The sequence below is a fragment of the Tenrec ecaudatus genome, chromosome 7, assembly GCF_050624435.1.
Source record: "Tenrec ecaudatus isolate mTenEca1 chromosome 7, mTenEca1.hap1, whole genome shotgun sequence".
Classification (NCBI taxonomy): Eukaryota; Metazoa; Chordata; class Mammalia; order Afrosoricida; family Tenrecidae; genus Tenrec; species Tenrec ecaudatus.
The window spans coordinates 60,179,731-60,207,512 of NC_134536.1; the positions used below are offsets into that span (position 1 = coordinate 60,179,731).

General features: G+C 44.9%; 1 protein-coding gene across 2 annotated transcripts in view; it reads left to right on the forward strand.

Annotated features, from left to right (window-relative positions):
• Nucleotides 1–3,074: 3,074 nt before the first annotated feature.
• Nucleotides 3,075–27,782, forward strand: part of LAMA4 (laminin subunit alpha 4) — a 166,888-nt gene continuing 142,180 nt past the window's right edge. For both annotated transcript variants that reach the window (XM_075554655.1, XM_075554656.1), the window contains exons 1-2: nucleotides 3,075–3,248; nucleotides 3,360–3,718. In XM_075554655.1, coding sequence (XP_075410770.1) covers nucleotides 3,521–3,718 — 198 coding nt within the window. In that variant the 5' untranslated portion in view covers nucleotides 3,075–3,248; nucleotides 3,360–3,520. The remainder of the gene's footprint in view (nucleotides 3,249–3,359; nucleotides 3,719–27,782) is intronic.

Here is a 27,782-nt window from a genome sequence, read left to right on the forward strand (position 1 = left end):
TGCGCAGGATTGCTCTGGGGCTTACAGATCCCATCTACAATATATCAGACAAATAATAGGTACAAACAAGACCACTGTTTGCTTTACTGTTAGACAAAATGACTTTTGTTCTAGAAAATGGAGCACTGATTAGGTTTTATGAACATCTTCATTGCATGATTGGGGGATTTCAAACATCTAGAAGTTTACCTGCGGGGGGAGGGGGGTGTCATTGTTTAGTTGTCTAATTTAATCACGTCTGAGGAGCCGTGGTGGTGCTGTGGTTACACATTGGGTTGAGATTCACAAAGTCAGAAGTTTGAAACCACCAACTGCTCTGCTTGAGAGAGACAGGGATCTCTGCTCCCTTAATGATTTACAGTCTGGGAAACTCACGGGGACAGGTCTCTCCTGTCCTATAGGGTCACTATGAGTCAGCATCGACTCCATAGCAGTGAGTTTAGTTTGAGTTTTTGGAAGCCAAGTTTGGGTCTTGTTAAGGATGTTTAAGTCTCCATTATAAGAGTTTGGGGGCAGGGTGTGGCACCCTGTCAGACTCAACCAGAGAACACTCCTGAAGGTCAATAGACAGACTTAGAAAAATTTATAGGCTTTTCTCTTTTTTGTCCAGTTTTTGTTGTTGGTTGTTGTTTTATTGTTTTGTTGCTTTGTTTTGCTTTTTCTTGTGCTTATTATTGTCTTTGCATGCCTATCTAGATAACATAGGCGGGATAAACAATGGAGAGGAGAAAACAACGAGATTGGTAGTTCTGGGGGGCGGACAAGGGAGAGGGGGAGGCAGGGCTAAAGAAGAGGGGCATCAATGAACCCAGGGACATGGGAACAACAAGTGATCTACAGTTGATGGTGAGGAGGGTATAGGATGCCTGGTGGGGCTAGATCAAGGACAATGTAGCCAAAAGGAATTACTGAAACCTAAATGAAGGCTGAACATGATAGTGGGACAAGAGGAAAGTAAAAGGAAATAGAGGAAAGAACTAGGAGGCAAAAGACATTTATAGAGGTCTAAATACAGGCATGTATAGATGTAAATACATTTATATATAACGATAGGGAAATAGATCAATGTACATATATTTATATGTTAAGTATCAAGGTAACAGACAGGCATTGGGCCTCTACTCAAGTACTCCCTCAGTGCAGGAACACTGTGTTATAACCCGGAATTCTGTGATGTTCACCTTCCCTGACATGATTGGTAAAGACAAAATGCATGCATAAGCAAATGTGATGAAGAAAGCTAATGGTGCCCAGCTATTAAAAGATGTAGTGTCTGGGATCTTAAAGGCTTGAAGATAAACAAGCAGCCACCTAGATGAGCAGCAACAAAGCCCACATGGAAGAAGGACACCAGTGGTGTGATCATGAGGTGTTGATGGGACTAGGTATCAAGCATCAAAGACCTAGAACAAAAATTATATTGATGTGAATGAAGGGGAGTGAGGAATGGAGACCCAAAGCCCATCTGTAGACAATTGGAAATCCCCTTACAGAAGGGTCACAAGGAAGAGAAGAGCCAGTCAGGGTGCAGTATAACACCAATGAAGAAACAACTTTCCTCTATGTCTTTAATGCTTCCTCCACACCCCCACTGTCATAACCCCAATTCTACCTCCCAGATCCAGCTAGATCAGAGCATATACATTGGTATATATAAGAGCTTGCAACACAGGGAATCCAAGACAGATAAACCCTTCAGTACCAATAATGAGAGTATCCAGGAGGGTAAGGGGAAGGTGGGGGGAGGGGGGGCAGGGGCGGGAAATGATCACAAGGATCAATATATAACACGGACAACAGAAAAGTGGGTGAAGGGAGACAGTGATTTGTGTAAGACATGAAAAAAATAATAATTTATAAATTATCAAGGGATCATGAGGGAGGAAGTGGGGGTGGGGGTGGGAGTCGGGGAAAGAGCTGATACGAAGGGATCAAGTAGAAAGAAAATGTTCTGAAAATGATGATGACAACAGATGTACAAATGTGCTGGAGGACAATGGATGGATGGGTGGATTGTGATAAGAGTTGTTAAAGACCCCAATAAAATGATTTTTTTAAATGATTGCATTGTAAACTTATGGTAAAAAGAGCCCCAGGAGCGTGGGGAGAGGTCTTACCTATCAACTGCATCTCTGACATAGCTGTAGCCCAACCTGAGGCAGAAATCTTGGACAGGTCACATGACTCAGACAGATGTAGTCAGCATGAGATTGCAGGCCAAGAGGAAGAGGTCGGGCCAGTGGGCAGTATATTCTAGAGGCTCACACACTGCAAGCCTTGTTCCTGGTCCCTTACAAAGCACCTCTTTAGGAGGAAAACAAGATGTTCTTTGTCAATAAAAGTTCATGCGTATGAGTAATGAAGTCACTCTCTAGTGCTGCAGTGAAAGATATTCTTCTCCCAAACCCGTCGGGCGAGGACTATGGGGAGGAAAAGAGGTAGCCCTGGAGTTTCCAGAGAGGGTGCTAGTCCTGAGGGTGCATCTCAGAAAATGAGAAGCCTCCGGAACAAAAGTGGGCGCCCTGCCCTGTGCCATCTGAGATCATCTACCTCGGGCTCCCGCCTCTAGAATCCCCTTTCCACCCACTTACCTGCAAACTGGGGTATTGGGGGGATGTCATATAATACCAATGTACGGAGCCCTCTGTATCCACTGCATCTCTTCATTCAACCAGTGGAGATTTAAAAAAAATGTTTTAGATAGAGGAGTCCAAAAAAGCAATCACGTGGTCAAAAAAGAGCCTACAGTGCTATCAGCATAATTTGCATCATCTTTGGGGGCTAGAGGTTATTTAAAATATATGGGAAGACAAGTGCTAGGCAATTTGGCTATACGGAGCCCCAGCATCCAGGGGATCAAGCCGCCAATTCCCTTGGGATCCAGGGAAAGGCTGCCTAGAGGAGCTCTCTCGGGCACCTGGGCTGCGGCCAGCGCTGCAGCTGCAGACTCCTTCCGAACCCTTGGGGCGGCTCCAAAGGGAGGTGGGAGGGGAGGTCCAGGGGAAAGGCCGGACCTCAGGGTCTGGGCGGCGGCCTGCGGGCGGGAGGGGGAGGGCCGGGCTGGAAGGTGAGAGGGAGGGGTGCGCACGGGTGCGGGCCGCGAGCCAGGGAGGCGCGCACCGAGCCCGGTCCCCGCTGGCGCGAGACGGTGGCTGAGTCCAGGCGGCCAGGGACGCTCCGCGCCAGCTGCGTCCGGCGGACAGTTCTGCGGCCCGAACCTCGGCGGAGCGCGGCGATCCGGGGCGAAAGTGAGGGCGCGGGCCGGGAGAAGAGGGGGCGGGAGACGAGACAGAGACGGAGAGAGACAGGGAGACAGAGAGAGACTCTCTCTGACCCGCGCACTCTTTCTTTTAAATAAGGAGCTGCTCCGGCTGCTTCGATTGCCACGCCTGGAAGCGGCCGGCAGAGAGAAGGGAGCTCTCCTCGCCACCCCGCTGCACCGCGGGCGACATCCAAGAAGCAAAGCCGGCGCCCCCGCGCCCTCCCTGGTAGCCGAGCGCCGGTGGCCGTAGGCGCCGAGATGGCCGTGCGCCCCGCGCGCCGCGCCGCGGTGCCCCTGTGGCTCCTCTGGGGCGCGGTCTGCTCCTGCGGGGCGGCGTCCGGCCGGGACGGCGCGGTGCCTCTGGACTTTGAAGGGAGCGCGGGAGTCGGCAAGCCAGACCAGCTGGAGACGAGCGAGCCCCACGTGCCAGCAGGACGGCTGCCGCCTGCGGTCGAGGTACGGTGTCCCTGCCTTGGCGACTGTGCCGGGCACCTGCCCGCGCCCGGAGCCCTATCCCCCTACCCTGAGGGCTGTGCCACGTACCGCTGTCCCTGGTCTCCCCTCGCTCCTTGCCCCTCTAAGATTGTCCCCAGAATGAGCTCCGTTTAGACTCTTGAAATAAGGATTGCTACGTTGGATGGGGGATGGTGTGACTGAGGGGGGAGGCTTATGGAACATGACAGGGTTCAGACGGACCCACCTGGCGCTGCAGACAGTCTGTAAATTCGGGCCACAAGTTGACAAAGCGGGCCCCTGGGAGTAGAGTTATGGTGTCGAGCCGCTTATTAAATGTGTGCGCCCTGCCTCTGGCCTCCCACTTCTCTGCAATGTTAGGGCAGTAGGAACAATGCTGCAGGACCTGGGTCGTCATTGTTGGGGATTTGGGCGGGGGTGGGGGTAATGTTAGGGCAGTAGGAACAATGCTGCAGGACCTGGGTCGTCATTGTTGGGGATTTGGGCGGGGGTGGGGGTGGGAGGGGCCAGGGAACACAACAAATACCAGGGGGCTTCAAAAAGTTCCGTAGAAAAATCCCATGTGCTTTTTGACGCCCCCTTGTATTCCTGAAGTGGGCTGCAGCGGGAGAGTGGGGGTTGGGGAGAAGCTGTTAAGGATGCAGAGCAGAGCCCTTACATAGAAAGGCAACCAGGATCCTCCAGAAACAGATGACAGGCCAGGCCCGTCCCCAAATGAAAAACGTTCGCCATATGCCGTCGGTCTGTTGATTCAAAGAGCTGCTGTTGGAGTTCCTTCTAATGAGTTCAATGTTGAAGCCATCACGAACTTGGAGAACTTTGCTGGAGGTTGATGAGTCCAGAGTAAGAAGGTCAAGAGTCCCTTGAGCTTAGACAGGCAACACCAAGTCCAGTGCGTGGGAGTCCTAAGGATGAGGACCATGTAGTCACCTCAGTTCATGGGAAAGGATCAACCTAACACCACACCAGCAGACAGAAAGAGCCACCAACCTAACACCACACCAGCAGACCCCCATGGCTCTAGTGACAGCAACTCAAAACAGCCAGGCAGACTGACCGACCCCTTTCTCACAGCACTGCAGTCTGGCTTATTACTACTAATGGTTAGTACAGCTCACTACAGTATTGTTACCAAATCCAAACAAGGTGCATGAAAAGAATTCTTCTCTAGGAAGAAACGCTTTCCAGGCAAAAAGAAAAACAGAAAATTAAACACAACATAATAAAACCAAACAGGGTGGGGCCAGAGCCCATCATCCTTTCACTGTCTTGCAAATACAATTGCCTTGAGACAAAGGGGTCTGCTCTGGTCAGCTTCTTGCCCAGACCCTAGGTAGCAGATGGGCCAGAAGAGATTCCAGGCAAGGACACTGCATCTCTACTTACACGGAATTAACCTGTTATCCACCTATTGCTTTGAGCGTGGAAATGAAATGCATGACTTCAGACCAGGGTTGCCACATAAACAGCAGGGTGCCCAATGGCATTTATGTGTCAGATAAACTATACATTTTTATTATAGTGTATCACAAATGTTGTATAGGACATATTTTTACTTAAAAAACACGTTTCGGTGTTTTTGTCTTATCCAAGGCTCAAATGTATCTGGACATCCTGGATTTTTATTTGTTATATTTGGTAAACGTAGGGGGCAAGCACACGTCACTGTTTTTGTAACTGTCACTCTACGGAAATTTTAAAAGTAATTATTTTATTTGTAGGGATCCTTAAAGGTAAGACTGTGCAGGGTGTCCTGCTGCTGAGCACAGGGTTGCTACGGGCCAGAGCTGACTCGATGGCACTTACCAACAACTGCAACAATGTAATGCCAAGGCCACAGAACAATGTCTCATGTGTTCAGTGAAAGGGGACAGTATTTTTGGTTGTCGTCTTTGCATTCAGATGGTTTCAAATTCAGTTTCAGCTACCCAGCTCCGTTGGTCGTGGTCAAGCTTTGAATGCCCAAATCGCAGACAATGAAGCCAGTGCTTAGAGGAGCTATTGCTGTCTACATCAGAAGTTATTGGGGTTTAAGTTCAATTACATAGATAGAGTGCTTAGCAGAGTGCCTGCCTAACAAAAATAATTTTGTCTATGCTAACTTGTTATTAATATAAAATATGTTGGTGAGAGGATTCAAAACAAAACCTTTTTTGGTGAACTCTTAGAGCTTTATTTTTATGATGCTATTTTAGATGATACTGCTATCTTTCTGTTTGTTTTATTTCCTTCTCACCAGAAAGCGTGCCCTATAGTTAGTGAAATTCATAATACTGTCAGAATCTAATAGATTCAGAATGTCTGTGCAGACCATGGTTCAGGGAAACAGAACGAAGCCATTAGTCATTCCAGGAAGGTCAAAGTATTTGGTGTGGAAAGGGTGGGATTGGAGTAATTACATTCCCACTGCATACTTTCACATAATGCTTCCAGTTAGCCTGTGGTCCCGCAGAGATCCCAATGCCCCACCATCAAGGTTCCCATGCTGTTTATAGCCAGTAAGCAAACCTTAAACCAAATACATTCCAGGGAGTTAATAACATGGTATGACCAGTCTACTGAATTGGTTCAAGAGTTGTGTGTGTGTGTGTGTGTGTGTGTGTGTATATATATATATATAGATAGATAGATAGATAGATAGATAGATAGATAGAGAGAGAGAGAGAGAGAGGGGGGGGGGAATGCAGACATATATAGTACATTATTCATGGGAGAGGTTTGAGATGCGAATGAGAGTCTAAAATACATTCACTTTATTGAAACTGAATTTATATGAACGGCTATGCTTCAGTTCTCCTAGGATTTTATTACTACAAGAACTTCAAAGGGAAGGAAGAAAAATAGGAAGGCAGGCATGGAGCAGTGGGAAGCTCTCTCGAGTTCCTTGATGGCAGAGGCCTGTGTCCGCCCCCCACCCCCTCACCTGGCCCTCCTGCCTCCATGGGGAGTCTGCCATGCCATGGTGCTCAGTTTTCCCCCGATTTGCAAACTTGAAAAGATCAACAGCCATGTGGAGAATTTTATCATCTATGTCTGACAAGTGATGTATGGAAACCATTATTACTGAGTTTAAAGTCACAGCAGTGATCTGCAGTAGGTGGTGGCTGGCAGAAGGGAGATGATTAGCTCAGAGGGTAGAGTCAACATTCTACTATTGCATTTTTAAGGAAAGGAAGTGTACTTTGTTTCATCAAACACATGATCGAGAGTAGGCAAAAGTCTTCTCGACCAATATCAAAATGAACTACTCACTGCCTTCGAGTCGACTCCAACTCCTAGCAAATATATGGGGCAGAGTACAGCTGCCCATTTGGGTTGGCAAGACTTTTAAGTCTCTACAGGAATAGACAGCATCTGTCTCCAACAGAGTGAATAGTGGGTTTGAAATCACTGCAGCTCAATGCAGTGTGCACTTACATGGTAGATATCCATCAAGAACATCTGGAGAAAGTCCAAGGACGAAGATGGAAACATGCCCCAAGGAGAGGATGTCATTGTGTCCTTTGGAAAATCAAGATGTTTAGAAAAGAAAAAAAAAAAAAAGACCAGAAGTAAAACAAGGTCAAGAAACACTATAGCAGAGGTTGTTCCTGGGTGGCTGGGAAAAGTCGGAGACCAAAAAGAAAGGGAAAATGACGCTCTGTGTGCTATTGTGATTATAACTTCCATGACTATTTTTCAGTCATTCTAGAACAATGTTTTGGGAAGGGTGAATTGGGAGGGGACAGGAGCCCTGGTGGCACTGTAGCATAAGCATCAGACTGCTGACCCCAAGGTCAACAGTTTCAACCAACCAACGATATGGAGGAGAAAGATGAGGCTGTCGACAGTGCTCAAGGTGTAGTACAGCCTTGGAAACCTTCATGGAGTCACCATGGGTGTGCATCTACTTGATGGCAGTGAGTTTGGAGTTTAGAGACAACCAAGGATGGTAATATTGACTTTGAGAGAGAGTGAGAGAGAGAATTTAAGGAAAACAGCAAAGTTGAGCAAACTCCCCAGAGTGGGTAAAACAGGAGTGCTTTTTCTAGATATCTAAGTGGATTCTACTGTTGTTGTTATTTCTGTTGTTAGCTTCTGTCTAAACAAGCTAGTGCTTCCTTAGTTACATGTGACAACTGTACTCTACACTGGACAAGCGTGGTACTAAGAAAGCACTGCGTACTGGACTAATTCCGGAGGACTCTTCTTCTGGATGATCCTTGGTTGATATGTGATCCTACAAGTCTTTTCATAGTTGGGCTCCCTGCCATTAGAGGACCACAGACTGTTTATTGAAAGATGCTTTAGATAGTTTTCACTCTTTGGTTTCTATTTCCTTATCATGGCCCTTTTCTCTGAAAAAGACTCATCACAGAAGAGCTATGCCATCATTCTCCACTGCTCTTCCAACCATGCAATGGCAACTCAGCCCCTGCCTGTGGCCATCTTGCCACTGCTACACTTACTCATCTGGGAACCTTGCCATGTACAGGACTATAAAGCAGGCACCAGGAGGGGTGGAAAGAAGATAGGTTTAAAGCACTGTCTCAGAATATGCAATCTAAGAGAGAAGGATATTCAAAACTACTATATAAAACAGAATGAATTAGCATGGTCACTAATAAAGTACAATGGGGATAATCTGGAAAAAGTATTACTCTGAGGTACAATTGCCTACTTGCTAAACACCAAAGAAGCTTTTTTAAAGAAAGCATTATTTTAGAAACACTAAAATGTAATAGTAGAAGAAGCATGGTCACTTAATAGTAGCAGTAGCGTAACTTGTGATTCACAGTTACTTAGGACTGACCTGGTGCCAGATGCTGGTTGTAGCTATTTGAGTGTGTTTGTTTCTGGAGCTGGCATGGTGGTATAGTTCCCATCTAAGTTTACAAATGTGGAAACTGAGGCATGGTGCCTTTACCTCGTTTCCTTAGCTGGTAAGTGGTGGAGCTGGACAGATCTTTTTTAAAAAATTATTTCTAGTGTGTGTACAGGAATATCTAAGAAAGGGTAGCTAAGTAAATAAAAGTATCCATAAGTATAATTTGGCTAGAGATTTGGCAATCACTTAAAATAAAGAGATATAAAATGTAACACCAAGAGTGTTTATTTAGCACTTGCTGGATGAGCAGGATAAATTGCATATAATCTTAACATTACCAAAAAACTGAAATACTTTTCCTTCCACATTCAGCACCTTTTAAATTACAATGGGAAAAAAATGAGCATCTGTCGAACCTTTATGTTCTATGAACTTGATGTCCCACGAACTCTACCTGCATTGCTCTTAAATTCCCGATGGTTATATTTATACCCATTTTACAGATGAGCAAATTAATGCACGAAACTTTAGATAACTCAACCAAGGTTTCCAAGTTCCATTATCTTTTCTCAGTGTGCCGTCGGGTCATCTCTTGTTTAAAAGAAACTAGAAAGTTTTCTTGTATCTTATTTTCTCTTTATCGGTCTATTCTAGTATGTTTTCCCCAAATAAGTAATGCACACTGAAGAATCTACACTAGAAGTTCCTGATTAATTTAGACTAATAGGTATAGAATTCATAGCAGCACCACTTCTAAGAATCCTCTCTGCCTTAGAGGACTAGTACAAAATCACTAGAATATACAGACTTGGGGTCCCTCGAGTTTCAGAATTCTCTAATTAACCAGAGGAAATTTTAAAACTCTTATCCTTATAGGGATTAGCCAGAAAACAAATGGGTGGAGCAAGCTCAGTGGAAAAGAAAGGGATGGATCCCTCTTCCAGAAGGCTACCACTTCTTAGTATTGCCAGATCGGACTTTTTAAGAGAAGATAGAATCTAGATTCTCAAATGAAATTGCTGACTCAATATTTTTCATGCTCAGTGGACTCAACACATCTGAGGGCCAGATTCTGAGTATGGATTTAGAAGGTGAATCCAGTTCCACCACTTGCTGGTCTTTTGACTTCAGGAATGTTTGTGACTTTTCCAGGTGCTCCACTCCTTTGATTGTGTAATGGATAGAAACCTACTTGCCTTCCAAGAGTATTGTGAAGCTTACGTGGATTTATAGACTTATAGATAGATAGAGATACATAGATAGATACATGATAGATAGATAGATAGATAGATAGATAGATAGAGATACATAGATACATGCTATATAGTAGATAGATAGATAGATAGATAGATAGATAGATAGATAGATAGATGATACATAGATATCTGATAGGTGGTGATAGATAGATAGATAGATAGATAGATAGATAGATAGATAGATAGATAGATAGACAGACAAGTGGTGGGTAGAACCGCCTAGCACAAAGAAAGCCATCAGTTATTCTCTCTTCCCCTTTTCTTCCATGACCTGCTCCTGTCGTTGTCCATGTTTAATATCTAAAGTTTTACTTATCTTGTGAAGTTGATTACTTTCAGAATTTACTTACAAATTGACTGGTGACCCAACCTTGCAGAAGAAAAGTTGTTTAGCTTTTATGATCCCTGCCTTCCTTGTAGTTCTCTTAAATGGAGCTTTTCTCTAGCAAAAGGATGATCGAACCAGTTAAAGGAATTAATCCCTAGAAAAGCGACATAAAAAAACCGAATGCCTTTGATATAACAAGCTCCTAGTTACCTTCACAATTAACTTCCAAATCTTGACTTGTCACAGTTTCTTGAGTCATGCCAACACTCTCCTCCTCTGAGGTCTTGCTGTCCTCAGAGGAACAATATAAGCAAAATAATGACCCCGGCATAATTTTAGTACATTTCGTCAGTTAGAAACTATTAAAATCAAATTTCCGTGCATTCCAAAATTTAGTGTTTGCAACAAATTGTTTATTTTCCAAAACAAGGAAATCTGCTATTTCAGTGAGGCGGCGTCACCATGTTGGAGAATATTTAAATATCCACTCCCGCGTGTGCGACAGAGCAGCATTCTTGTTTCAACTGTTTTCCTTTGCTCCTGGTGTGGTAAAGTTAAATTCTGGGAAACAGTTCACGAAAGGGAAGTTTAACCACAGATGTTTATAATTCCAACTTAAGTTTCCCATCAAAATCTTAATGAAATTCAGCTGCTAGCAGTTCGGCTCTGAATCTGAGTCTTTTTATCATGAGAAACGGGGGAAACAGCATTCCGGGGCTGAACGGTAGTGGGAAATGTTCCATATTCAAACTCAAACCCTGTGCATAATGAAAAAGAGAACAGATTTTGTTTAAAAGAGGGTGAGGGGTAAGTGAATATATTTTGTGTAATAAGCGAAAATGTCTCTCTCCTCCCAGCCGTTTCCTTAGTTGGTATGCTGTGCTCTGATGGAAGTGGGGGGTCTTGCATTTATGGTGTTCATGTGATCACATGAATTCCAATGCATAGTGACACCCCAGGACAGAGCAGAACTGCCCCCGACAGCTTCCAGGGCACCAGTCTTTGCCCCCACAGACTAGCTCGTAGATTCGAACTCAAACCTTGTAGCTGATTCGCAGATGAGTGCTTACCCATTGCACCACCAGCAATCCCTGGTGTTTACCTCCCAAACTAAACCTGGTGCCCATGTGGACCCAAGTCCAACCCCTAGAGGTCCCACGGGGCCGTGGAGAACTATCTTATAGGGCCTCCAGGGCTGGAATCTTTATGGAAGCAGCCTGCCACGTCTTTCACCCATGGCACATCTGGTACATTCAAACGACTACCTGTTCATTCGCCTCATCGCGGTGCCATTGTGGCTCCTGCGTTTATGCCAATGCAGTGAAATTACCCTCATTCAGGACTGTGAACTGGTAACTTCGAAAAATCCCCTCACATCCTAACATAACAAGTCTCTCACACTGAAGCAGCGCTGCATTTTTCACACAAATAACCTGTGCGATGCGCATATGTTTTACAAGCCTCTCGCAGATCCATTCCCTATGCACAGGTGTGTGTTACCTGCATGTGTGCATTATTCATGTGGGCACAGTAGATGTAAAAACATGGCAATGATATGCCATCCACCATAGCTTTGAAGGCCTTCGAGCATGGGGTAGACTTTGGGTATTCATATTTATTTTTCAATTATGCCCTCCATTCGTCGAAGTGGCCTGATTGGGCCTCTAGGGATCAAAGATGTGTGCAGTGAAATTCCCCCTGAGACGTGATGGCTATATCGAATGTTGTTTGTGACCAAGGAAATTAATTGCATCAGAGCTTGCTGAACTAAGCAGCTCTATCGTGCCAAACGTCAGCTCAAAGGAATTCGAATTTGTAATATGGAGATCTACAAAAGGCAAGAGATAGACGCCCAGCGTGCTGGAGATGTAGAAAGTCTAGAGCACAAATGGGAGAATCTCAGAATTAAATCCTAGCAAAAGCTTCTTGATCCCATCAAAGCGATTCCACTGTCCCCTGAGCGTCACAGCCACAGTGCTGACAGATAATAGCACCCTTTGAAAGCTAAGCATGCCCTGTGTGTTACCTCTTGCTTTAGTGACCTGCCCTGAACCCGGAGCAGCAGGTCGTTCCGTCCTCTGTGATTCTGTCCATTCTCCAGGCACAGGCTGCATGCTAAGTGCCTGCTGTATGAGCATGGAACAGAACCTGAAAGTCTGGAGATGGGCTGGTGTTTTATTGTAGTTCATGAATCATTGCCTCTTTCTATATTGTTTCTTTGAAATTGCGATCTGTGATAATCAATGCCAACAGGCACCCTGAAATTCCTTTCATAGGAGACAAGCCCAGGAGCCTGGACTGCAGCAGAGAATTCGCATAAAGGAGACCTGTTTGAAGGCAGGACTCAGTGGGTGGTTATTATTGGATGCACAGTTCCTGTATGCCTTGCAGCATAAACTGTGAAATCAAAGGAGTCATAGAATATTAGATGGAACCAACGTTAGAGGTTCAACGCTCTCATTTTGTGGGTGAGGAAACTGAGTTTCTGAGGGTGCAAGTTTTTCACACAAGGATGCAAAGCACATTAGCACCAGAAACTGGGTCTTCTTATGCCAGCCTTCTGTTCTTTGGAATTGTTTCTATGAACTTGATCCCGCTCAGCTTTAGCAGAGCTCATGAAGTGACCCGTCTGTAGAACCTTGACAAGAACATCGTTGGTTTCTCATATGCCATTTATTCACTTTAATGTTTCCTATTTATCCCGAGTGAGATGAGCACCGGACTCCTCTCGTACATGACCCTGCCACTAACAACCAGCTCACCCTTGCCCTCAAATGTATCCTAATGGAAGGGAAACGGCTTAGACGCAGACCCACACCCACACAGTCATCGCAGCAGTCCCACACTGAGCCTCCAGATTGCAAAGTACAGAAAAACAACAGCAACAAAACCCAGTTGCCACCAAGTCTATTGTAATCCCCCAGAGTAGATCTGGATGGTTTGGGGGAAATCATCACAAGATCTTTCTCCGGTGTTGCCCCTGTGTGGAATTGAATCTTTCAGTCGGCAGCCAAGCTCATTAGCCATTTATCCCACCCAGGGACTCCTTTGGAGTTCCCAGTTTGAGGGAACCCTAAGTTTCTGATCTGGGGTACCCATTGTCTTTTGGTCCATTCTGATTCGTTTCAGTCTTAAAGGACAGAGGAAAACTACCCCATGGGGTTGACAAGGTTGAAGCAGATTGACCCCCTCTTTCCCCCATGAAGGGGTACTGCCTTTGAACCAAACCCTCCTGTTAGCCGTAAAACATGTAACCGCTGGGCTACGGGGCTCCTTTCCGGATGTGGCGGAGGGAGGGGGTTGGCAGCCAGTTGGGGTGCATTATTAGACCTCTTAACTTGCTTTCACGCCAACTCCAGGCTCAGAGCCGGCATGGTCTGCAGGAGTAGGTACCGGCCCAGCCTCAGACACAAGAGTCACCAAGCGATAACAGCCAGGACGCTTCCCAGAAAAGGTGCCATTCAAGTGTGCCCCAGGTGGGTCCCATTGTGGACAATCAATATCAATGTCCTCCCACGCTAAGGTTCTACGGTGCCGACACTCACCGTCACTAGATATTTCGGGATGGCCCCAACCAGGAAGTTCCACTACATATATATATGTAGATGTATATATGTGTGTATATATGTATATGTATAGTATATGTGTGTATATATATATCGAAGTGTGCCCATAGAAGAGTCAGAAATATGGAGAACGACAGAGAGAGCCTCATGAAAATGCGTAACAATTAAGTGCCAGGCAGTAATCGGTCCAGAGGCAGGACTGTCTTTTCACTCAGCTCAGAAGGAAGGACAAGCCCGTGACTGACGAGTGACTGCCCAGGAGCATGAGCTGGAACCACTGCCGTACGCGATGTTGGGTACAGCGCACGGCAGGGGCTCCATAAGGCAAGAAGGAGCCTGTTGTAAAAAGGTCTCCCTCTAAATCGGGCAGAATATTTAGAAGCTAATATTCTCAAGACATGTTCAGTCTGTCTCGCCGGTGTGTGAGCGACTGTATAAACGTCCTGATGGTTGTATGGCTGTGGTGTAGAACAGTCCAAATTGTCCCGGGTCGTAGTGTGGTCCTGGGTGGCAGCATCTCCCTCCCTTGGGTGTGAGGCTCTCAGCCCGTGGCAGAATCAGAATCTGCAGGTTAACCAGATCCCCAGGTGGTTTATATGCGCATTGGCATGTGGGATGCAGTAGACTCAGCATAGGTGGGCTTGAATTTTCAGTGGACTTAAAGGGAAAGTTGAAATGTATTTAATTTTTTTAAGTATCTGTTTTGCTTTAAGAAGGTAAAAAAAAAATACAAAGTCATGGCTGTGTGAGTCTGATGAGAGGGCGCCCAGGCTCACACCGGCACTGCACCGCAACTCTGGGAAGCACACTATAAATTGAAAAACAAGTGTCCCAGAACACTACTCCTTCCAAGCACCTGGAGGGGCAGAGAAGGAAATGCCGCATCCTGAAACCCTGCCCTCCAGACACACAGTAATCTCTCAGGAAGGGAACTTTGAGTCAAGACATGGAATGATATGGGAGGCCTCCTATTCCTGCCTAACCTTTCCCAACACTGAGAGTCTGGAACAACTCTTAGAAACTATGTCCTGGAGGAAAAGGGAGGGGAAGGGCAAGACTGTCCTTGTGGAATCTACTTAGAAATAGGGTGTTGTTCAGATGCTTCAGGGAATGGCTGGACTGCAGTGTTGTTCCTGATAACAAGACTCCTTCTGACTCAAGAGAAGGCGGCTTCAAAATGACTAAGAAGAACAGTCTGTCTCCCGACCAGAAAGATCATGTCAGCGATACATACAGAAGACCTGGTTCTGCCCCAAGATATCCCACCCAACATGTTCCTCAAGCTTGTACTTTCGTAGACAGTTTGAGAGCTCTTTTTTTATTTTAACCATTTTATTGGGGGCTCCTACAACTCTTACCACAATCCATCCATCCATCGTGTCAAGCACATTTGTACATTTGTCGCCACCATAGTTCTCAAAACATTTGCTTTCTACTCGAGCCCTTGGTATCAACTCTTTATCCTCTCCCTCCCTCACAAACCCTTGATAATTTATAAATTATTTTTTCATGTCTTACACTGTCCAATGTCTCCCTTCAACCACTTTTCTGTCGTCCATCCCCCAGGGAGGGAGTTATATATAGATTATTGTGATCGGTTCCCCGTTTCTCCCCCACCTTCCTTTTCCCCTCCTAGTATCGCTACTCTCATTATTGATCCTGAGAGGTTCATCTGTCCTGGATTCCCTGTGTTTCCAGCTCTGATCTGTACCAGCGCTCTAGTCTAGCCGGATTTGTAAGGTAGAATTGGGATCATGATAGTGGGCGGGGGCGGGGGGAGAGCATTTTTGAAACTAAAGGAAAGTTGTATGTTTCATCATTGCTGCCCTGCACCCTGACTAGCTTGTCTCCTCCCCACAACCCTGCTGTAAGGAGATGTCCAGTTGCCTACAGATGGGCTTTGGGTCCCCACTCTGCACTACCCTTCATTCTCAATGATATGATTTTATAGTTCTTTGATGTCTGATACTTGATCCCTTCAACACCTTGTGATCACACAGGCTGGTGTGCTTCTTCCATGGGAGCTTTGTTGATTCTGAGTTAGATGGCCGCTTGTTTACCTTCAAGCCTTTAAGGCCTCAGATGCTATATCTTTTCATAGCCGGGCACCATCTGCTTTCTTCGCTACATTTGCTTATGTACCCGCTTTGTCTTCTGCAGTCGATTGTTTTGGGAAAGTGAGCATCACGGAATATCAGGTTAATAGCACAAAGTGTTCTTGTGTTGAGGGAATACTTGAATAGAGGCCCAATGTCCATCGGCTACCTTAATACTAAGCGTATCAATATATGCACACAGATCTATTTCCCCATCATCATATATAAATATATTTACATATGGACATCCCTGTATTTAGAACTCTATAAATCCCCTTTGCCAGTTTGAGGGCTCTTGAGAATAGTGCTCTTGAGAAGGCATCCCCGACAGACCATCTGGAAGAATCTGCTCCTCTGAGATTCTCCCCCAGACCGGAGAGGGGCCTGGCTGTTTATGACCGCCTCCAAGGAACAGCTACCCCTGCGCCTCCTTGTTAGTAAGGTGCCACCGACTCAGTGCTGGCCCCGAGAGACTCCGTGCACAACAGAAAGAAACACGGCCCCGTCCTGTGCCGTCCTCACTGTTGTTCTGATGGTCAAGCCCATTGTTGCAGCCACTGGTTCGATCCAGCTTGTCTTCCTCTTTTTCGCTGCCCCTCTACTTTACCAAGCATGATGGCCTTTTCCTGAGACTAGTCCTCCTGACGACATGTCCATAGTAGGTAAGAACCTACTTAGAAGAGCTAATGACTCATTTCTAAGATCCTTTTAAGTCTTAATTTTATTCTAATTTAAAATTTGATTAGACCTTGCTATAATATCCCAGGAACTGCTGTAAACTCTTCATGTGTATTGACCTATATGTTCCTCATAACAACCCTATTAGAAAATCATTACTATTAGCAGCATTTTACAAATGTGGAAAAGCAGGTCTTTGAGAAGTTGAGTAACTTACCCAAGGTTAAACAAACTCTGGCTTTAAAATCTTAATACGTGTACTATAATGACCTCTAATATGTATGCATATATATATTTTTCTTTTTGAACTTGAGATTGCCTTAGCAATAGCTCAGCTAGCAAGGTTCTCTGAACCACCAGTAAAGCAGCAATGGTCTAATCAGTTGACCAGTCTGTCCCCCGAAACCCAACTCACTGCCATCAAGTTGATTCTGACTTAGAGCCGCCCGAGCTAGGGTTTCAGACAGAGACTTTGTGAATCTTCTCAGAGCAGACAGCCGTGTTTTGAACCTGTGGAGAGAGCGACTAGTGGTTTGAATAACCGGTCTTGCAATTCGCAATCCAACTCCATCGCTTCCCAGCCAGTGCCACCAGAGCGCCTGCAAGTTTGTAAAAACATTTAAATGAATTAGGCTTAGAGCTTTTTTTTTTCTTTTTAAGAAAACCTAAGTCTACTTGATACAATCTAAGTCTACTTGATACAATCTAAGTCTACTTGATACAATCAAGAGAGAAGTTTTCCTTTTAAACATGATAGGCATGTTGTTGTCAATGAACAGAGACGCAGAGGAATGAGAAAAACGGAATAAATCTGTGAAAAAGCAGAGGACTACAGCTCGCTCAGGCTTGTAGCAAGGAACTGAGCTGTGTCCTCTATTTATTCGTGTTCAAGTTTAGGAATGCGTTACATTGACTCAAATGGCTTTTAAGTCTATAAAATGACTTTCTCAAAACTACATTATCTAGGAAAATAAGTCATCTGGTGCTGTAAAGATGCAATCTAGAAAGCAAAGAACAAGGACCATACAAACTCCTGGAATCACATGCGCGCGCGCACACACACACACACACACACACACCAAGAATGTTTGCATTTCCTTGAGAGTCAACCTGATCCGTTTGCAGAATGCGCTGACTCGAATGTGCATCCGTGAAGCCTGATTTGTATTCAACTTCTAGCTATATTCCAGGGACGCTGGCGTAAAACGTGGAAGAATTCTGCGTGTGTCTATCGTTATGTCTCTCAAGCTATGCTAATTAACCATTATTCATTTCAGTGGATCTTTGCATCCACTGCAGGAACCTAGAAGGACAAGAAAAGGGATTGACATACTGTAAAAACAGAGCAACACGTGTTTCCAGAGGAAGACTGAGAGATGGCTGAGAAACAACATACCGTTCATTTTTTTTGTCTTCAAAGAACAATAAACAAAAACGTGTGTGTAGCAACAGAAAGGATTTAAATCAGACCTCAGAGAAACTTAGGCTGCTGTCTCCTTTTCTAGAATTCGTAGAGCACTATATTAAACAACATGTCTGAAATAAGTGAATTATTTATTCAGCACACCAATGTTAGGAGCCAAGTACTGAGAAGCATCGTCCAAGTCCCTGGTGACTAGGAAGTCTCTGCCTTCTTGCACGGGGAGAATGACATCTGTAGGGGCCTTAGGAAGTCCATTGTCGTGAGGAAGGGGGAACACATTAGAGGAATGCTGCCCCCAACCCCCAATTTTTCTTACCCAGAGATTCACTTTACTATTTTTCTTGTTTCTTGAGCCTCATGTTTTGAAGCATTTTGCTACGAAAGCAAATGCAGAAGCATCTACTTACTTCTTGAGGCACTTAATTTGTAACTGTCGATGAGAGCTGTTGAGAAGAGATGATCAGTATTATCTCTCTGTGTTAACTTCAGCCAAAAGCATAGCCCAAAATTGAGCATTTTGTCTTACTTATATATTTTAATATGTATGTCACAGTTAATTTTAATTAGTGATTTTGAAGTATGGAAAATAACATTTGGAGCCTTACATTACTACCTAAGGTTTTCAGAGATACTCAATTGATCCACATCAACATTTTAATTTTCTCGCTCTCTTTTATAAATCATTTTATTGGGGCTCACACAACTCTTATCACACTCCATACATACATCAATTGAGTGAAGCACCCGTATACATTCGTTATGATCATCATTCTCAAATTTCGCCTTCTACTTGGGTTCCTGGAATCAGCTCATTTTCCTTTTTTCTCTCCCCCTCCCTTCCTGCTCTCCCCTCCCTCATGAGCCCTTAATAATTTATAAATTATTATTTTATCTTATCTTGCACTGCCCAGCATCTCCCTTCACCCACTTTCCTGTTGCCCATTTCCCAGAGAGGAGGTTATATGTAGATCCCCAAGATCAGTTTCCCCTTTTACACCCCCCTTCCCTCCCAGTGTCGCCACTCTCACCATTGGTCCTGAGGGGTTCATCTGTCCTAGATTCCCTGTGTTTCCAGATCCCAACTGTACCGCTGTGCATCCTATGGTCTAACCAGGTTTGCAAGGTAGAATTGGGATCATGATAGTTGGAGTGGAGGAAGAACTAGAGGAAGGTTTTGAGTTTCATTGTTGCTACACTGAACCCTGAGTGAGTCATCTCCTCCCCACGACCCCTCTGCAAGGGATGTCCAGTTGTCTACAGATGGGCATTGGATCCCCATCACGCACTCCCCTCATTCATGATGATATGATTTTTTCCCCCACCTTTGTTGCTTGAAACCTGGTCACCTCGGCCCTTCATGATCACACATATTGGTGTGCTGCTTCCATGTGGCCTTTGTTGCTTCTGGGCTAGATGGCCGCTTGTTTACTTTCAAGCCTTTAAGTCCCCAGACGCTATATCTCTCAATAGCCAGGCACTATCAGCCTTTTTCACCATACTAACTTATGCACACAGTCGTCTTCAGCATTTATGTGGGGAAGGTGATCACACAATGATGGTTTTTGTTCTTTGGTGTCTGCTACCTGATCCCTTCAACACTTTGTGTTCACTTAGGCTTGTGTGCTTCTTCTTTGTGGGCTTTGTTGCTTCCGAACTAGATGGCCGCTTGTTTGCCTTCAAGCCTTTAAGACCCCAGACGTTTTATCTTTTTGATAGTCAGGCACCATCAGCTTTCTTCACCACGTTTGCTTATGCACACATCTGTCTTCAGTGATCATGTCGGGAAGGTGGGTATCATGGAATGACCGTTTAGCTGAGCAAGGTGCTATTGTATTGAAGGAGTGTGTGCGAGGAGGCCCAATGTCCACCTGCTACCCTAATACTGAACCTATAAATATATGCACATAGAACTATTTCCCCCATATTCATAAATATATTTATATATGTACATGTCTGTATTTAGGCTTCTATGTATGCCCTTTGCCTCCTACTCCTTTCCTCTATTTCCTTACGCTTTCCTCCTGTCCCACTACCATGCTCAGCCTTCATTCTGGTTTCAGTAATTCCTCTCAGTTACCTTGCCCTTGATCACTCCCTACCAGTCCTCCCATCCCCTCCCTCCACTGGTTTTGAACCACTCATTGTTCCCTTGTCCCTGGGTTGGCCAACACCTCCTCCCTTCCCCTACCTTCCACGCTCTCATGTCCCTCTGGGACCATTGGTCCCGTTATTTTCTTCTCACATTGTTTGTCCATCCTATCTTATCTAGGTGGACCTGCAGATATAGTAATATGTGCATAAAATTTTTCTCTTTTAAAAAGCAGAGGCCCCCTCATCAAATGCCATATATGCTACAAAAGTTCATAAAACATGGTCAAAGGGACAAAATGTATATACTAATAATGTAAGACAACTAAATTGGTTTGCTATCAGCCCTGGTGGTGTAGTGGTTATGCATTGGGCTGCTAACCTTAAGGTCAGAAGTTTGAAAATGCAAGCCCCATGAGGCCCAAAGTCAGGGCTTTCTACTCGGTAAAGAGTTACAGTCTCAGAAATTCGTAGGGGCAGCTATACCCTGCCCCATAGGGTCACTGTGAGTCGGCATTGAAGTGCTGGCAATGAGAGAGATAAGAACACTTGGGAGAGTGTATAAAGAACATCCAGTCCTGGTGGGAAGTTCCCATGTAACTTTATACGAGAGGTGGAATTAGAATAAACATGTAAGAATAAGGAAAATAATTCTAAACTAAGGAGAAAAGACTAGAGACAGAGGGTTTTGTTTTTTTTCTAGGAAGGGAAATAGTCTCAGAAGGACAGACTGGACCACAGGGAACTGAAGATTTCAAAGGAGAAGACAAAGGCAATGAGAATAGTTTTTTGGCAACAGTACTCTGGAAACAGGATGTTGGATGGATTGGGACGGAGACGGGACTGGCCTGGGATGGAACCAGGGTGGGGGTGGGGTGGAGAAAAGGTGCTGGCCATGCTGGTAGAAACGTGTTACATCACAAGCAAACTTTTTGCTGTAGATCTTTCAACAGCAGGCCGACTGTATCCTCGATTTTCAATCTGAGGCTCCTTGGAAATGCTTCTGGAACAACTTGGGGCGAAGGAAGGCTGAACAGCAGGAGCCAGGGGCCCATGGGCCTATAACCACAGCATCTTTTCTCATATGTGTGTTGTAAATGGATTCCACCTGGAAATCCACTAAGGAAAATAAAGGCAGGTGGAGGAGAGGTCCCACACTGCTCTAAAATATTTGAAAATTACTCTCCCTGGCCTCCTGAATTGATGCACTAAATCTCAACACGTCTCAAAAATGTGCTCAAAGTCTTGTCTCACTCAGTGCCCCTTAGGCAATTTCGCAGCAGGCCACAGGTCTCCCTTAAGCCCAGTATGGATCTGCTACAGCTCCAGGCACCTCTGCAGCGACTCCAAGCCCCACTAGGGCTCATTAAACAATCGCTCCTCCCCCGAGAGATATTTTTATGCTTCCTGCTCCCTGGCTGATGATATTTTTGTTCTTCCCTCGGAAGTTAGGAAATTCCACTTTTGTCTCAGTCATTACCTGGGAGTGTTGAGGGAAACAACAAAGGCGTTCCGGAGGAGGGGAAGGGGCAGTCACGGTACTTTTGTGCCTCCTGGGAATGGCCAATTAATCCAATGCCATAAATATGATCTTCTCCTAAAACCTAAAATACAATGTCTTACCTTCGTCCTGAGCTAAAAAGTGAGCTTGTCCCGGTATGCTTCCCCCTCATCTGTGGCCTGAAAGCTCCCTCTCCATTCTCCAAAGGCCAGACTGTTTTCACTATGAATGGCATGCCTCTGGAAAGAAAGAGGATAGACATCACAAGTTGTATTAAGCTTTATTATTTTTTAATTTAAATAAAACACTGTAGCTCCTTATCTATGCATTTAACAATGGCACAGCGGCAAGGCATGGTTTGTGTGATTTTGCTTTTTAACGTGCATATAGACCGGTCCTTGCTGGTAGACTGGAAAAAGATTTCTGTATCCCTTTCTCCCCATAGCTTGAAGAAGTCAGATACTACAAAGTTCAATATCATTATCACAACTCAAAAATATAAGAATTTCCTGTAATGATTGCTAACTCAGAGTGAAATACAATTCATATTTATAAAACGTGTATGGTTTGCAAAGTATTTCCTATACTTTTCCACCTTGCATCCTCCCATGATCTTTCAAAACCAAACTCCTGGCCATAGAGTCAATGCTGACTCAGCAGCCCTATGGACGAACAGAACCATCCATGATTTCTGAGACTACAGCTCTTTACTGAAGTAGAAAGCCCAGTCTCTCCCACAGAACCACTGGGGATTTGAACTGCTGATCTTACGGATCGAAGCCCGACGTGCTACCAGGACTCCTACAATCTTACAATTAATTAATTAAAGCTACTAATAACATATGAAAATGTTCGGTGATTTTCCCAAAGTCTCATAATGTCTTATTACGACAGCATAAGGTTTCATAGAATTCTAAACTTCTAAAGCAGCGGTTCTCAACCTGTGGGTTGCGACCCCTTTGGGGGTCAAACGACCCTTTCACGGGGTTTCCCGATTCATAACAGTGGCAAAATCACAGCGATGAAGTATCAACGAAAATAATGTTATGGTTGGGGTCACCAACACATGAGGAACTGTATTACAGGGTGGCGGCATGAGGAAGGTTGAGAACCACTGCACTAACTTCTAGTGGATTGGGCTGCTAAACGGAAACCACCATTCTCTACTCCCAAGAAGATGGACAGTTTTGGAAACCCATACGGTCAGTTCTGCCCTGTCCTACAGGGTCACTATGAGTGGGAAATGACCAGACGGCAGTGAGTGAGACCTAGAAATCAGGGAGCCAAATTTTCCTTAAAAGAGAAGTTCGCAGTTTTCTGCCAGAGGCTGAGTCACAGCCCCAACAGGGTTTCTAGAACTGGATCCAGAACCAAGTTTCTTGGCTCAAAGGCCTGCCCTCTTGTTCTACTGCATCACAGAATGTGATGTCTTTACCAGAACAAGGACTAGAGGTTGCCAAACACCTAGAGATCTGTGTGTGAGTATATTAAATAAACTGTAACAGACAAGAGCACATCTTTAATTACCTTCTTCTTATGTCGCCATCTGTGCCTTAGTCCTAAACTATTGAATTACTGAGATGTGACAAACTCTTTTGGCTTTGTGGTCACTGTCTTCGTCTCAATTAAGAATGTCATTTATAACCACATCCTTCATTCTTTGTCTTTCATGTGGATTTCAGTGATTCCTCCCCACCTCCATCCCCACCCACTCCTTTGGTACACGTGACTACGTAGCCCTTACACTCTGCTATCAACACCTAGCAGTGTCAGTGACTTCAAAGAAAATCCTTCAAGTACAGGAAGATTTCAGAATTTCCACTGAGTGTTTCTGATAGGCCTGTAAAAATAAACAATATATCCTGACTCAGAAAGAAAGGGAAGGTGGGGAGACAGAAAAGTTTTCAAAGAGAACAACAATCCTTTGTCTTAAAACAATTAAAAAATGAAATCTTAAAATGTCTTAGATTTCATCATGCCACACAGTCCACATTCAGGTTTTTATATGATCTTATGAAATCACCCTATTATGTAGCAAAGCAATCAATGAAGAAGAAGCAGTATGAACCAAAGTGGTCTCTTCTGGCCATCAGTCCACACGGTGACTGTCCAGCCCTGCTCACCTGCTCTCTGGACACACAGAGGTCCAGCATTCTCACTTCCACCGGGCAGCTTTTCCACTGTCGGTTTCGAAGCCAAATTAGTTAGTTGTTTGGACAACAAGGAAGCAGGTCATATGTGTTTTTAGAAGAAAATCTACCCATTCCCCTTAGTACTGTAGTTGGTATGACCCAAGCTGGCACTGCCCTGTAAGTCACACCTGCTCAGATGTGTGTGAGCCTGCTAAGGGATAAAGAATGATGGGGGTTTCAGAAGGGCTGAGACAGGCCCCACGCTCAGCAAAACAGGAATGTCTTCCGGAAGGAGCAGCGGCTCTGTGCAGCCAGCAGCACATCTTCAAGATGGCGGCGCTGTCATCTCTTGCTCTCTGGCCTGGCCTTGGAGAGAGGAAGACTGTGTCTCCGGGGAAACTATTGTCTCTAGAAACTCAGAGTAAGTGGTTTGGTTTGGTTTTGTGTTTTGTGAAAGAAGGATAATACTCATTGCCGGGTGTTTAGAACCTTAGAATTTTATTCAAGGGTTGGGGCTTTTCCTACACTCAAGCAGTATTGTGATTACTTTGGCAGATGATGCACATTTTTCCTATCCCCTGTGGTTTTGGACAATATATCAAAATGTTCCTGAAAAGTAAACATTTAAAAAAAATTTTCTGTAGACTTTTTTTTGTCCTTTCAGAATTTGAAAGTTAGCAAGCGCTGGCTGCTTTTATAGTTATAGGGCAGTGTGTATTTATTTTATTTCCCTTTATTACAATCATTTGTAATAATAGTGTTTTTATTTTCTCTTTATTACAATCATCGGATTCTTTTTTAGAACACACTAACAGGAGCTTATGTTCATCTAGAAAAACAAACCCTTCTCAAGGTCACAAATCAGCATGTATTTTCATAGTACTTAATTCAAATCATCTAAGAAGCATACAGATTTCACAAGAAGGGAAGAAAAAACCTGAAGCATCATCCAACCTATAGATGATCATAGTTTGGGTTTGTTTTTTGTTTTGTTATTTTTTGCCCTATTTCAGCTGCTTGGTGATTAGGCTATTAATGGCAGTGTATTGGAAACCAACATCTTTAGGACTTTGTCTTAATTCTGCATAGGCTATCAGTCAATTATAGCGTCCCAGAGGATCGTGCAATAGAAAGATGAGGTTTTCTGCTCCCATAAAGATGTATAACCTCAGAAACCCACAGAGACGGTTCTAACCGGTTCACAGGGTCACTATACGTTAGAACTGACTGGCCAGCTTGCCATTTGGTTTGGTTTTTAGAGGTTGGTAAATAATCCTGCCATCCTCCTGTTCACCTCGGAGCCCTGGTGGTTTAGTGGTTAAGCGTTGGGCTGAAATCCACATTGTTGGCAGTTTGAAACCACCTCATGGGAGAAAGACTGGGCTTTCTACTCCTATAAACTACTACAGTATCAGAAGCCCGCAGTGGGGTCACATTGACTCGATGGCACAGTGGGGTCACATTGACTCGATGGTTCTTGCTCAGCTCAGTTCATCAAAAGGTGTTACATAGCAGGATGAAACGAAAATACGTTCCTTTTGTAATGGAATGACATTTTCTCAGTGCTCAGGTTAAAACTTGGAAGTGACTGTGGCTTCCACAATTCCTAACATTCAAGTCTCGTGAGACACTCAGGGATCCTGGTGGCTGCAAAGATTGAGTGAGCTTCCAGGCATGCCTAACACTTACCTCAGCCACTCAGGGTGCTTCCTACAGCGCTGAGAACATTTGGACAGGGAGTGGTTTCTCTGTGTGCGTACCCCTGAAGCCAGGGGCTTCTTCAATGGTTGGTGTTAGCAGTCCTTTCAAAAGAGGTCCCAGCAAGTTGACAGAAAGTAGATCTGCCTGGTGCCCTTATAGAAGCAGGTAAGCAAACGTCAAGGATGCTTGCGTCAAACAGTAAAACAATAAAAATGTGAACCTCTTTACGTATTGTGGGAGTGGCACAAATGGCTAAACCCTCAGATACTGACCAACAGATTGGGAGTTCAAATCTTCCCAGCGGTGCCTTAGAAGAAAGGTCTGGCAATCTCCTGTCAACAGGTCACAGCCACTGAGAACAGCTCTTCTGTGAATCGCATGGGGTTGCCAGGTGTCAGGAGTGACTAGATGGCAAATGTCTTTGTTTGTTTGTGCCCCACCTTATGGGAGGTGACGAGAAAAGTGCTGATACGTTCCAACCTGTCCGCTGCAGCTCACCTCTTTTTGTGTCAACCCTGTGCAAATTCTCCCTCCTGCAAGGAGCCATGTTCATGACAGAACCAATCGTCGCTCCTCTCCGTTCTCAGCAGCTCTCTGTACCTCGCTAACATTTGCTCCTTTGAGAGTGAGAAGGATCGCGGGGGGGGGGGGGGGGGGTGGCGGCTAAGCCTGGGCTGCCAGGCACAAGGTTGGTGGCTTAAACCCAAGGAGGCAGAGGAGGCTTCCTGCTCCTATAAAGACTCACAGCCTCGGGCACCCTAAGGAGCCGTCTGCTCTATCCTGTAGAGAGGGTGGCGGTGAGTAGGGATTGATACCATAGGAGTGGACTTTGGTTTTAGCGAGTTCCATGTACACCTTACACGCTCCCACTGACTTCCTGAAAGCCAGCTGGGTACGTTAGTCAACTTCTGATTCTCAAATTGTCTGATCAAGTTCCTGGATTCAATAAAGTCGGTACTCAAAAGAGATAGCTTCTGCGCCCCCAATTTATTGGTGAGCGTCTATTGTGGGCCAGGTCCGGGGCTGGGTCCCCAGGGAACAGTGACACGTGCAACAGAGGTGGAATGGCTGAATCAATGACCACACCAAATACTTTTTAAAAAGCCAAACCGAGCCCAGGGCGTGTATGCGTCCTGACATCGTAATTGTGTTGTACAATTCTGCTGAACAAATCAGCAGCCGGCTCAGCACGAACATGTCCGAGGAGCTCCGCGCTGTGGGAATGAATGCCTTTTAAGCTAAACGCTTTGTCTTTCCCACTGTATATGGAAAAATTGACTGTGCACTCTCATGGAGAAGGCCTAGCTAAGAACTGTTTATATTGGAACAAGCCCCATCTCTAAATCTGGGCTTGTTGCTGAATGGTATTTTGTTTCCTTGGATCGGGGAAGGGGTCTGGAAACATCTGTAACTAAAAGTATTGTTTTAAAATCAGCACATTTTCCCCCTTTCAACGACAGATAACAGAACTGCTTTAAATCAAACAGGCTCGGCCTTCCCCGTCCATTTCCCTTCAGAAATGGATGTTTTTTTGTTGTCATGAAATTGGCGACGCCAGGAGCCGACTTGCAGCTCTCCAGTCTCTGCGCTCTCCCCCGCTTTGCACTCCACTGAGTGCGTGTGGCCTCCAGTTTTGCCCCCTGCCCTGGCAGAATGACTACCTGACCCACAGGAGTTATTTCGGAGAGGGCGCCGTGTAAAAGCTCCAAACTGACGTCCGCTTGGAAAGCAATTCCAAAGCTCTGCTCCAGAACTTCTATGCAAACAAAAAGTTTGGAGGACTAATGTCATTCATAAGTGCAAAATGGCCTAGAAGTGAAGACTTAAAGTAGAGGTCGTGACACAAAAATCCCAAAATGAAATCATGGGGCGAGAAGTTTAGAAAAGATATCACAGGAAGTGCCCTCCTATCATACGGGAAATGATGGGAATCCCGTCCCAATTCCAAATAGAGTTCATGTTGTAAAAAAAGGAAATGAAAAGTAGCTTATGCACACAGCTCGCCACACTGTTCCCTTTTTATTGTGCAGCTTGACCAAGTTTTTAATTTTTAATTCACCTCCCTTCTCCCCACCCCCCCCTACACTCCCACCCCCTCCAGCCATCAAAGTCTGCTCCTTCTGTTATGGAAACCAATTTTCTTTCCTAACAATGGCCTCGTACAATGTTTGTCTTTGTGTGATTGAATATCTTTGCTCGGCATGATATCCTCCCAATCCATTCATGTTATGAGGCATGGCACCGTTTCCTCTTTATTCTTTAGTCATGAGTAGCGTTCCTTTGACGGAATGTACCGAAGTTTGTCTGTCCATTCCTCCACCAATGGACATTTAGGTCGGTTCCATTTGTTGCTACTGTAAATAATGCTACGATAAACATGGTGTACCTCATGTTTATTTGCTCCTCATTATCATTGTTGTTTATAGCATATATACATACCCAGAGTAGAGAGGGTGCTAGGTCCTGTAGT